We start from the raw sequence: 13,590 nt of genomic DNA, 5'->3' as shown, positions 1-13,590 counted from the left end.
GAAATCTAGTTCGTAATTTTAGGAAAGGTAAATCATTCTTTTTTTTTTTTTTTGAGACAGAGTCTCACTTTGTCACCAGGCTGGAGTGCAGTGGCACGATCTTGGCCCACTGCAGCCTCTGCCTCCCAGGTTCAAGCGATTTTCCTGCCTCAGCGTCCTGAGTAGGCTGGGACTACAGGCATGTGCCACCACACCTGGCTAATTTTTGTATTTTTAGTAGAGATGGGTTTCACCGTGTTGGCCAGGATGGTCTCGATCTCCTGACCTCGTGATCCTCCTGCCGTGGCCTCCCAAAGTGCTGTGATTACAGGCATGAGCCACTGCGCCCAGCCAGTAAATCATTCTTTAATGTTAAACAGGTCGATGTGTGCACAATTGTTTTTAATCACTTGGTGTAAGTAGATATTTTTTCACATTGTGTCATAAATTCTCAACTCCTATCCTTTCAGGTATAATAAATATAGCCCTCTGACTTTGAATGACATAGGCCAGATTCAACACTCCTCCTTGTGCTCACACTTTTAATTCTAGAGCCATAGAGCACGCTGACCTGCTAAAATGCATTTCTTCAGGAAAGAGCTGTGACTAGAGAACAGTTCTGATGCCAACAACAGCTGCTCTGTGAACTAATTCAGGCAGGAGCATACACAGAGACAGTAACTAAAGTGCCTGTTAAACACACTGTGAGAAATTATGTTTATCTCCCTCCCAAGTTGGGCTTTTGGGGGATGGAGCCTTAAAAGTGACATGTCTTTATTTCAGCCTTTAATATGCTCATAGTTGTCAAATGAGGTCTACAGGTGACAAAAAAGCAAAATCTGAAGGTCTCATTCAGCTTACTCCTATCTCTTGATTTCTTTTCTACTTAGTTGTAGCCCTTTCCATAAAGCTAAAAACTATGCAGATAAATGTTTAGCTAGCTTTAGGTTACTTATCATCACAGCTATCTCCAATGAAGTTCATGAAGGATTCAAACAATGCTGGATGTAAAAAAGGTAGACTTCTTCTGGAAACTCAGTAAGAAGCTGAGTGAATTCTTCACAGATAATGGGATCCATCTTCAAAAATTTATTTTTTGTTGCTAGCCAGGTGTCTATTGAACCAAATATTAAAATGCCATTTTTAAATCTGGGTAAATGTTGAGTATCTCTTATCCGAAATGCTTAGGACCAGAAATGTTTCAGAGTTTGGATTTTTTCTGATTTTTGAATATTTGCATTATAACTACTGATTGAGAATCCCTAATCCCAAAACCCAAAATGCTCATATGAGTACTTCCTTTGAGCATCATGTCAGTGCTCAAAAAGTTTTGGATTTGGGAGCATTTCAGATTTCTAATTTTCAGATTAGGGATGTTCAACCTGTACATGTTTGTATCTTCATTAGCAGTGAACCATTACCTAAATCTCTAGTAACAAAACAAATCAACAAACAAAACCAAGACATTTAATCTAAGCCTGTGACCATCACATTTTATCAAAGTCTCCAGAGACTCTCCAACTGTAAATATAAAAGGTATCTGCTATATTCAGATCAGAGTAGAGCGAAACTATACATGGACAAGAGCCTGCTTCACATGCCATTTTACACATCTTGAAAGACTATCTCCTCTCTCATGTGAGGATGGGAGCAGGAGGGAGTGGGGGAGTCAGGGGACCTCCCAGGGCTTTTCTTTCTTCTTTGACTGAGCCCTCTCTCCCTGTGTGCACAATGTACCTCAGGCACACCTCCATCACACTACTGTCTGTTTACTACTGTAAGACAGTAAGCTTGCAGCAGCAAACCTCAAGCTCTGCTACAAGCTGCTGCCAAGACAGCAGGCCTGGCTCTTTAAAGTTGAGGACCCAGGAACTTTCATCCGTTCATTTAAACAGTCCTGGCATAGAACTGAACAGATGCTCAATATTGATTAACTTATGTCTATTATCCGCTTTTATGTACTAAGTCAAACTCAGTTTTTTCACCAAACATTTTCCAGTAATTCTGTGGCTTCTTCAGTTAATCTGTTAACTACTAAGGATTTATGCATTATTTTAAAAAGCATATGTTTACATTTCATTATTCATTTATTGATACTCGCTGTGTCATTTCCTTTCACACTTTATGGTTCCCAAGAGTAGACTAGCTCCCCATAAAAACTGACAGACTAATTCATACAATAAGCATTTAATGGCGATGAAAAAGCAATAACCTGTTTAATATTAAAGAATGGCATTCTTTTCTTAAAATTATGGACACAGTAAGAATAGAAGAAGAAACAAAATCGATTACTCATTGTGAATAATTAGCTACCTTTCTATAGTTTTAAGTAGAGAATGCTGAGGTTGAATGAACTTAGACTGATAATTTATATAACATCAAATCTTAATAGTGCCACATATTCAGGGACTGATTTTTTAATCCTCACTGAAATGAGGTAATTCATACCTTGTGCTCATGTTGTGTTTATTTCAGGTTGCTAAGATGATACAGGGGAAGAGGTCCATGAAGTTCTGTACATGTGGTTACAAGTAAACAACTGAGAACAAAAGAACTCAGATAATCTTTCTCATTTCATCCTTCCCAACCACTGTTCATAAGTCTATAATTTATCTAAAATCTCTTACGAAGTTTTAAAATCCAGACTTTAAAGGTTGTGCTCCAGGAAGTTTCCAAAGTTATTAATTTTATTAATAGTAAATCCCTTTGATGAACCATTTTAGAGCATTAAAGCAATTATGAAAGCATTTATCTTTTCAAAATCAAATTCAAGTTTAGGCAAAACCAGTGGGGATATATGATATTTCATATAGATGTACTGCATATTCAAAAAGAAAAGCAGAAATGCCTATAAACAGATGTTCAGTTTTTCAAGGGGAGAGAAGTGAAGTCCTGATCTGGAACTTGAAAATACATGAAATAGGGAGTGAAGCACAGTTTCCTGGAGAGTGATCAAAAACAGTTGAGCCTGAATATTCAAACTCACACATACCTTCACGAAAGTGGTTTCTACAAGCCAGACCATGTAGTGCTCTGTTGCTTAGGAGCTGGGCAGAGAAATACTAACCAGGCACTGCCTCAGGGATTTGTCCTGGGAACGGTGCCATTTAACATTCTCATTAGTTATTTGGTGAAGGAAGGTGAGCTATAAGTAGAGAAGTTCCTGGTCACAATTTACTAAAGATAAATCACCAGAAACTAAAGGGATCTAGAAAAAACTCTGGTTGGGTTTAGGTACATTAAGAGACCAATATTATGACAGCAACAAAGCTCAAAGCACAACTCCAAGGCCATTTACAAACGAACCAAACAAATGCCATTCTTCTCATTTAAGATTGAAGTCACTAAAGATAGAGGTTACTCAGGCTAAATAAAAAGGAAAACCAACAATGCCCTCATTTCTAAATAGTCCAATAGCAAAGCTATGAGATACAAGATACTGGAAGATACATTAGATAATCTAAGCATTACAAAAGATGAAAGGAACAAAAAATAGAGCCATGATCTGAAATGTCTGCACAGTTCTGTTCAGAATACCAAATCTTTGGTGAACCTATGGATAGCTATTCTTTCTCTCTCCAAGCAGAAATTATCTGCTCTCTTTAATTCCCATACAGTAATTTTTGGTTTGTCTCCTCAGTATTTTCCACATTGTGATTTGCACAAGAGATGCAGGCATAAATTCTTTGAGAGCTAGGACCCTGCCTTTGTACTCTGCAATTCTGCCAGAATAACAGATTCCCAATAAATAAATCATTGTTAAAGGCAGTATAGTGTAGCAGTTAAGAATATGAGCTCCACAGCCTCAGACTGTCCAAGTTTAAATCCTGGTCCTACTGCTAATTAACTTGGAGATCTTGGGCAAGTTTCTAATCGTTGTGCTTCTGTTTTTCCATCTGGGCATAGTAACAGTAAGCAGTAGGATCACTGGGAAAATTAAATGAGGTAATACATTTAGTGGACCTAGAACAGTACCTGGCATTATAGGTAAGTGTTTAATAAATGTTATCAGTCATCGTAGTGGTGGTACATTAAAGAATGAACCACTTCATAAGTGACTGGTAGACAAGATAAAATTATTTATCTAGATTTTCCTTGAATCAATGACAGAATTTCTCCCAAAGTCAAGTCTTCCACAATAGGATAAAATACAGAGCCCCAGTAAAACTAAATTTCAGATAAATAAGAAATACTTCTTTGGTATACTAATGTCCCAAATACTGCATGGTAGGAGAAGTCTGGTGGGAGCAGTATCTGGTAGAATAAGAAGTTTGGTTTGTTGTACTAAGAAAGACTCTCTGAATTTTACAAGTCACTCCTTCCTCTTTGAAGAACTACTTTCCTTCTTTGTCACCTTTAGGCTGCCCTCCTTGCCACACATTTACTTTTTAACTTCAACAATAAATTGGGCCAGGTGTAGTGGCTCAAGCCTGTAATCCTAGCATGTTGGGAGGCTGAGGTGGGTGGATCACACGAGGTCAGGAGTTTGAGACCAGCCTGGGCAATGTGGTGAAACCCCATCTCTACTAAAAATACAAAAATTAGCCAGGTGTGGTGATGCACTCTTGTAATCCCAGCTACTCAGAAGGCTGAGGCAGGAGAATTGCTTGAACCTGGGAGGTGGAGGTTACAGTGAGCCAAGATCACGCCACTGCACTCCAGCCTGGGTGACAGAGTGAGACTTCATCTCAATAAGAAAAACAAACCACAATAAATTCAAGTAAAAATGAGAATTTTAAACTAGATATAGGAATACATTCTTCCCATATTTTCCACTTGACCAAGTATACCTTGCTCATCTGCTGTCAGAACCTAGGCTCAGAGAGCCCAGTTGGGTGCTACACAGTTCTGATAAATCAAACCATTTAGCACATCTTCAAAGTCTATATATAGGTCCTTCTTCCAGCCGGCTTGAACTAAACAGAACAAACAAATGTGTTCAAAAAAACAAATTGGTTTGAATACTTACAATGGTTTTAAAAAGACAATGGCAAAACTGCCCATGTCAGCAGTGGTTTATTTGGATCAAATTAACACTGGTGTTTTAAACATGCTAAAGTGTTCCTGAGAAGGTGCGGGCTCCTGGAAATAGATTTGCATATCTGCAAATAGGCAAGTTTCTGCAGAGACCAGAACATCTTAGGCATGTGTATTATCCCATTTTCACAGTGCTGAAAAAGATACACCCAAGACTGGATAATTTATAAAGAAAAAGAGGTTTAGTGGACTCACAGTTCCACATGGCTGGGGAGGCCGCACAATCATGGCAGAAGGTGAAAGGCATGTCTTATATGGTGGCAAACAAGAGCATTGACAACCAAGCAAAAGGGGTGTCCACTTATAAAACCATCAGATTTCATGAGACTTATTCACTACCACGAGAACAGTATGGGGGAAACTGCCCCCATGATTCAATTATCTCCCACTGGGTCTCTCCTACAACACATGAGAATTACGGGAGCTACAATTCAAGATGAGATTTGGGTGGGGACACAGCCAAACCATATCAGCATGTATTAGGCTGTATTTATGACATCATATAAAGACACAGCCTACTACACATTCAATAAAAGTAGATCTGGTTTTATAGATAGATATCAAGTTTATACTCTCAGGACCCAATAACCAAGAAAATAAGCTCACAGATGATGCCACCTTACCCCTCAATACTGATTTGAGATTGAGCTTGGCTTGGCGGTGCAGGTCCTCAACGCAGGGGGGTCTTGTGGTGGGAAGGAACACATTCTCCTGCTGGTGCCATGGGGCACTGTAGTGGACTGTCCATCGGCTCTCCTCATCTAGGTTGGAAACCGCTATAGAAAAAAACATAGAATACATTCATGTGTCAACTTAGGCTTCATTAGCTACAAATTCATTACATCATGATGTGTTTCCATGCCTAACACATCCACGGGTAAGGGCCGGCAAGGGAGCAATGGAGCAAATTCCAAATTAGATTTAATCTTAGATTCCAGGGGTCTTGCCCACAGTGTTTTATTTATAAAGGAAAAGCTGAAAGTGTCCACCCTCCAAACAATGTCTTCATAGAATCATTTGCTCAGTTAACTGCCTCCCAGCATTTCAGGTCCTCCCTTTACTTCAATGTTTGAAAACAATGCACAGAATTGAAAGAGACTTCCAATTCCTACTTAACCCCCTCCCACACACACAGCAAATATCAGTTACTCAACTGTATAATGCCATTGCAACAGTAAATGTTAGACTGTCCTGACAGAAATGAATTTCCTACCAGGAGGTTTATAAGAAATATTCCCTCTCTACAGCATTATTTACAGAGCATCACTGTTATAAACTCAATTACATTTTTAAAAAATTAAGCATAAACATTCAATTTACATGTAAATGACATAGCTAATAGATGTGGAGATCCATTTGTGTTACGAAATTCCCTCTGCATTTCCTGCTTTCACGAAATGCTTTTATATTAAAAATTTTTTAAATTACAATGCAATTGACTCTTCCCAACTCAATCCAATTCAACTAAATTTTCCCAGCACAGAAGAGACCGAGACATTAGTGGATAAAATAACAGGTAAAATCCTGAGACTAAGATAAATCTCTATAATAATTTTTCTTTAAATCCCGGAGGCTTGAGACGTCTCTAGTTCATTTTTCCTGACAACACAAGCTAAGTTGGGGCATCAGTGGAGCCCAAAATGAGGCCGACAGCACCCAAACAAATTCATCAACAATGTTTTAATACTTTCTATATGTCTGCCATGTAACCCAGGCATAAGAGAGACTGGAAAGGTATTGGAGAAAGTCCTTGTGCTGAGGCATTTGCTTGAGGTAGCAAGTGTAACCCTTGTAAAGCCAGCAGATACTTGAATTGTGAGTGAGGAGCAAGTCTTCCTGACTCTGATCTATGCTATAGAGTTCACACTGGGTATCCATGTCCCCAGCATAACATGTACCCGGAAACTAGACCATAAAATGAATTCTCAAATAACGTGAGAACACATGCATCAACTATTAAATCCATTTGAAGATATCTAAAATTAACTAAACATACTCTATAGCACAGTTATTAGCGCTACTTTAAAGATCAAATGAACCAATATACATAAAGTACTTAGCTCATGAAATAACTCAGGTAAAACACGGTTGTGGCAGGAACAGTAAAAATTATTCTAATGAGGCCCCAAACTTCCAACCGTCATTGTCTCTTGTAAACCTGGGCCACAGGTTAGCGCTCATCTCACATACCATCTTTTCTACAGCTACTAAATTTTACAATCGTATGAATCTGAACAGGATAACTCATTTTCAAAAGGATCCCACCTTCTCCATAAGTTGCTAAATGAGAAAGTAAACATTGAGAATTAGGTATCAGGTTAAAAACAGAAACGTCCAGTGCGTTTTCTGCTTAGCGTTTGACAAAAGCAGTATGTGCATTCGGCACCTAGTATTTCACATAAACTCTTGTTGAGCAAATGTTTTGCACGGTGCATACAACTATCAATCTTAATACACAAAATCCACAAAGACCTGACTTTACCCTCATTTGTGTTTCAGAATAATCTAGCACTGGGCCAAACTCACCATATGTCCCCCCAAGTGTAGCCAGAGTTCATCAGTGTTTTATGCTGATGTCCATTTATTTTAAAGATTGAGTTACCATACTTCAGAGTAGAAACTATGGAAAATGAAAACTTTTCCTATGTGCCAATTACAAATCAAATCCAAGTAATGGCATTCGTGTCTGCACCATCAGTCGCACCATCAGCCCCACTGCACAGCTACCAACTGGCTCCTATGAGAAAGTCGCTTTCGGTGGTGTTCCTCACTCTCGCCAGGGGCACTTTTAATCTGTCCATCCAAAGCAGCCTTCGGCAAGAAGCTGCAGAAAATCAGCACACCGTGCTGCTCTTCATAGCTTTCTCCAAAGCCCCTTTTATCAATGCCCCTACCCATGTACATTTATCCAGTTTAAATCCTGGTCCAAAAACTAAACTAAACTAAAATAAAACAACAACTATGTAAAAACAAAGCCAGGTAGTTATAAAAATTATCATTTTCAAGAGAATGAAGAAGCAACTAGATTAAGGAAATGTAAGTCAATGGTAAGCACACAATAAAGCCACACCACAAAAGCTCTGTACCTTACAACAATCACTGATCAGTCTAGACGGTTTGTGCTTGCTCGAGCTCTTAAATACACAACAAAGAGTGCCAGGGAGTTTTAGGGGATTATCTCCGCCAGAAACATGTCATACATTACACAGAGGCTCCCTTACCTCAGCTGCATATTTAGCCAAAGAATCAAAAAATCATACACTGGATATTAAAGGAAACAGAAATTAAGTACAATAATTTTTCCCCCTCTTCAAAGGACTTCTTTTGAAAAGCACAAAAGAAGTAAATTCACTTAAAACCCCAATCATAAATAAATAAGACATGCTAAGATCACATAATACTGTCCTAGAGTTACAAAAGTCTGAGGTATTTAAACAACCTGGTATAGACTTTAACTCATGCCTACTATGCTGTTTCACACTCTTAATTTAATCACACAAAGGAACGAAAGACCTAAAACACACACATAGACACACACACACACACACACGGGCACACAGGGACATACGCACATACGGAAACATACGCACACAATAGGTAGTAGAGAGAAAAGGAACTACTTACTTTTCTTCTTAAAAAGTTTAATTAAAGACTTAATCTTTGCATTAATGAAGACCACCATTTCCAGGGCACCTACATAGAGCTTAGAAATGTAAATCACATTAAAAGCTCAGCCCATGAGGCAGGTGGCAAGCTTCGTCCTGCTCCAGATTCTAACTTTTCTTCCCCCGGTCTCATATCCTTAGACATCTGCCCAGGCTGATGTAACTTTGAGGTTGAGCTTATTGTCAGGCAGTTACAAACCATTAACAGTCCTTGAACCTGAAAAACTCCTACTGAAACCTAATCTTTAAGGCTGAGAGCAGCCAGTGACATCGTGCGCAGAAAGAAAGGGAAAGCCAATCACGGTTCTTATTTGCATGACAGCCACATCAGGCTTTCTGCCTCAGTGCCCATTCATTCAGTTTTCTCTCCAACAGATCAGAAGCTCCCCCTCTCTGAGCCCACAAAAATAGTGCAGATTTTCCTCTATGGAAGTCAAGATGAAACAAATGTGTTCCCCATTTCACTAAGCCACTATGAACATCCAGATCTTTTACAGGAGCTGCCAAGTCTGAGAGCAATTCCAGTTAATTCAGGGTATATGAGATTTGAACTGATTTCGGGGGTAAAAAAGCCAAACTATTGTTTCCCAACCACGCCCCAGGCTCTGCCTCCCATACCAAAGGAACTTGTACAAGCAGTAAAACTTTAGAATGGAATCTCCAAGGAGCTGCAAATGATGACTTGGTTGCATTTTTGTGCAAATTAGGATGCCCTGTCTTCTCACCCTTCTTTGCCAGTGAGTGAGAATCAGCATTGTGTGTTCCAAAGCGTGATGTTATTTGCATCTAGCTGCCACAACAATCAAGGAAAAAAAAAAAAGAAACCACCAAAAAAACACAACTTTCCCACTACAAACGAGAAATTAGATAAAGTACCCTGATCACTTTAATCTTTATTTTAAATGTAATTGTCACCTAAGCTCCTGGTTTTCAGAATTCCATAATCACCCTTCCCTCACAGTCGTCTCAAACAAACATTATCTGAGTTACTCTTTAACTTGAATATACCATCCAGAGTGCTGGTTCTTTTGCCCATTTGCAATTAACCACAGAGGACTAGGGAAGCACAAGCAGAGATGGAGAAATCAGAAACAGAGTGTAAGAAGGCACTGGAAAAACATATTCCAGGGGTAAAGGGATAGGAGAAAAAAAGAATGTAGATCAGGAAATACTATGAAAAGGGAAAAAGGAAAAGAACCTTCCTCGCATCTCAGCCCCGTTCCACTTCATGGCCAAACACTTTTGAAACAATTTTGACAACCTCTTATTTCATAGCTTTGGGCCAGACTTATAACTCAATGGAAAAATGTAATAATCCACTAATTCAAAACATTTAGTTTATAACAAAGGCTCTTAGTCAAAGAATAAAATTTATGTAAGGGGCTCTGTCTAGGGAAAGCTTTGAAATGATTCCTTCTCGAGTCTTTCTATGCGCTTTATTTTTTCAACAACAAAACAAAAAACAAATAGAAACATTACCATCTTATCACACATATTATCAGATTTCCAACTTGTGTTCTTTCATTCTATATATAGCTTTATTTTAAAGTAATTAAATTGCCAGATGGCAAATGAGAAACGACTGAGCCTGTAAGTCAGATTATGTGGCTGCCTTAAATTAGCGGGCAAAGTTCCCCTTTGGAAAACAAATTTATCTGCAGAGTGACCTCGCTCTGCTCATTGCATTAGACACAAGGAGAGCTGTGGGCAAAAACACTCATATGCACAATCCACAAGTGTTTGAGGTTAAGTGTCACCATGCAAATGTCCAGTGAAAAGAGAAATTGTTCTTTTGAGAAACGCTGATTATGCTCAATCCTCCATAGCATGTAGCTTTCCATGTGTTCAACAATGGCATCTGAATATAGATTCATTCCTCAGAAAGATAAACACTGGGCACCGATGCTAACTACTACTCTTTCATTTAGTTGGGATACGTCATTGGACAAAACAGGTGAGATCCCTGCCCTCATGGAGCTTAAATTATTAGACACTAAACTACAATTTTATGGTATATTAGGAGACGAGCGCAATAGACAAAATTAAAAAGTTGAGCAACATAAAAGGGGGGGTTTGAGGGTGGCCAGGCTGCAGTATCGTAGGAGTCAGGGTGGTCCTCATGAAAAGGTGAGATTTGAGCAAAACCTTGAAGGAGGCAATGGCAAGAAAACAAAACTCTGTATAATGAATCTCACTGGCTCTCATTTTAAAGACAGACAGAGACTCCTCAGGCTGTGAGACACATTTCCATCTCCCTGGACCAGAGAAGTGCTCTTTCCTCTCAGAAAATGAACTGTAGGAAGAATCTTGCATGGAGTAATTTCCTTTCTTACTGAATATTAAATGTGATATCAAGTGGCCGCAGTTGTTCCTCTGTATCCATTCCAGGATGCCCCTTGGATACAAAAATCCTTGGATGCTCCAGTCCCTGATATAATAGTATTTGCATGCAACCTATGCACATCTTCCTATATACTTTAAATCATCTCTACGTTACTTATAGTACCTAATACAATGTAAATGCTATGCAAGTAGTTGTTATACTGTATTGGTTTAAAAATATGTATTTTTTTAATTGCTGCATTACTTTTATTGTGGTTTTTTCTCCAAATATTTTTGCTCCATGGTTGCTTGAATCCGTGGAAGTAGAACTCATGGATATGGAGAGCCAACTGTACTTGGTTACATACAAAGAAGTGGTAAACCTAGGGGGAGAATGCAGGCTTCCATCCCGGCATCCTAGGATGTCTCATCCTCTGTGCATTATTCCACACTGCCATGTAACACCATAAAATCCAGATTTTCAGGAAATAAACCAAATAAACTATCACATTTCTTGCGTTCTATATTAAGTTGCATTTTCAAAGTGCTTATTAATTAGAAAGTTTCCCCAATCAATTGCCAGCTCTTACTTTACATCCTTCATATGAGCATGAGCACAGGGAAACGTTTTCATCATATAATTTGCATGCCTCGATGCTGTGGTTGATGGAAGAGCTGTATTCTTCTGGAAGTGTATTTTTTAATTGTACAATTTATATGTGCAACAGAAAAGATATAAATCCATGGTACTTCCGATGCCAACTTCAGCCATATATGACAGTGGCAAAAAAAAAAAAAAAAAAAAAGGTTTTTGTAAAGATAGGGTACTATGTTGCCCAGGCTGTAGTCAAACTCCTGGCCTCAAGCAATCCTCCCACCTCAGCCTCCCAAAGTGTTTGGATTACAGGCAAGGCCCACTGCACAGGGCAAAAAAAGAAAAAGAAATATTCTAATGAACTAGACATGAAAAAATTGACACCAATGCATAATAGCGAAAAGCAGCCCCCTCTGGAACCATCCTACCCAGGTTACCAGCCACTTACTAGAAGAGTCACCTCTCCATCCCTTGGTTTGCTCATCTGTAAAATGGGATAACAACAGTGTTTACATCACCAGGTCATGATGAGAACTAAGAGTTATTATTGATAAACTCCTTAGAACAGTATCTGGTATGTAAACATATGTAAGTGTATGTTAAATCAATGAATAAAATCTCAAGAGATAGCTTAGCAGCCTTCTGCTTAATAAAGGGCTATGCTTTCATGCAAGGAAATCAGCGTGGCAGACCCCACAGCTGTCTTTCTACTTGTCTCTGACTTAAACTGCCAACTCCTCGAGTAATTGCTATATACCCCCTGCTTCCAATTTATATCCACATATTAACTTTTCGATTGTCTAAGATTTTATTTCAGTTTTTAAAAAATTCTCAGTGGTCATCGGTGAATTTCTGATTCCTACTAATGGTGTTTTTCTTTCTCCTCACCTTCCTAATGATCTTCTTAATCATACACCTCCAACCACCCAGCTCTTGATCCTCTTCACTGACACTGCAACACACTAGTTCCTCTCCCACATGTGATGGCTCCTTCTCTGAATTCCAACGAACTCTAACCAAGCTTCAAAGATCTAGTCCATAAGCCTTTGTCCTATACTTATTTCCCCTTGAAACTTGAATGATTTTGTTAGTATAGAGCAGAGGTCAGCAAATTATGATCCTTTGGCCAAATCCAGCCATTAAATGATTTTTTTTAAAGAGAAGAATTTTTCATAACGTGAAAAGTACATGAAATTCAAATTTCAATGTCCAATAATAAAGCAATGGAATGCCACCACACCTATTTGTTCAAAGATTTGTTTAAACATTGCCTAAGGCTGCTCTGGGGTTGTAACAGCAGGGCTGAGCAGCTACAAATAAGACTGTACGGCTCTCAAAACGGAAAATATTTACTATCTGAACCTTTAAGAGAAAAAGACGGCTGGCCTATGGCTTAAGCTACCGCCTTTAAACATCCTGCTCAACCTTCATTTCTATTTTCTTTCATTTGTCTGCCCTCAGTCCCGTTTGCTAACCTCTACTCAGATTTCACATTATCGCAAGTTCAACATATCTAATTTGAGACAATCTGCTTTTCCCCCTAAACTGTTTCTCAGGAACTACTTTTACTTCTATTAGGACTATCTTTTTTTTTTTTTCTTCCCATGAACCAGACAGGTAAATTTAATCCCCAGTTAAAAAAGAAAAAAACCGAGGCTAGATGTGATGATGGCTCACACCTGTAATTCCAGAGCTTTGGGAGGCTGAGGAAGGAGGACTGCTTGAGGCCAGGTGTTCAGTACCAACCTAGGCAACACAGAGAGACCCTATCCCCAGAAAAATATAAAAATACTAGCCCAGTATGGTGTCATGCCTGTAGTCCTAGCTACTCAGGAAGCTGAGGCAGGAAGACTGTTTAAGCCCAGAAGTTTGAGGTTGCAGAGAGCTATGATCACACCACTGCACTGCAGCCTGGGTGACAGAATGAGACCTTGTCCCTTAAAAGAAAAAGAGAGAGAGAGAGAAAGAGAGAACATATTTGCTGCCTTGTGT

The 13,590-nt window shown here is 39.0% G+C and overlaps 1 protein-coding gene across 5 annotated transcripts in view; it reads right to left on the bottom strand.

Moving 5' to 3' along the window:
- Window positions 1–13,590, bottom strand: part of NHSL1 (NHS like 1) — a 151,156-nt gene that overhangs the window by 67,051 nt on the left and 70,515 nt on the right. For 4 of the 5 annotated variants that reach the window (XM_017958280.3, XM_017958281.3, XM_017958284.3 and 1 more), the window contains exon 2: window positions 5,640–5,792. In XM_017958280.3, the coding sequence (XP_017813769.2) occupies window positions 5,640–5,792 (153 nt within the window). Of the gene's footprint in view, window positions 1–5,639; window positions 5,793–8,640; window positions 11,812–13,590 lie in introns of those variants that run through there. The other variant, XM_003898111.5, reaches the window with a different exon arrangement.

This window comes from Papio anubis, chromosome 6 (assembly GCF_008728515.1).
Source record: "Papio anubis isolate 15944 chromosome 6, Panubis1.0, whole genome shotgun sequence".
Classification (NCBI taxonomy): Eukaryota; Metazoa; Chordata; class Mammalia; order Primates; family Cercopithecidae; genus Papio; species Papio anubis.
This window is presented reverse-complemented; position numbering and strand designations above follow the sequence as displayed.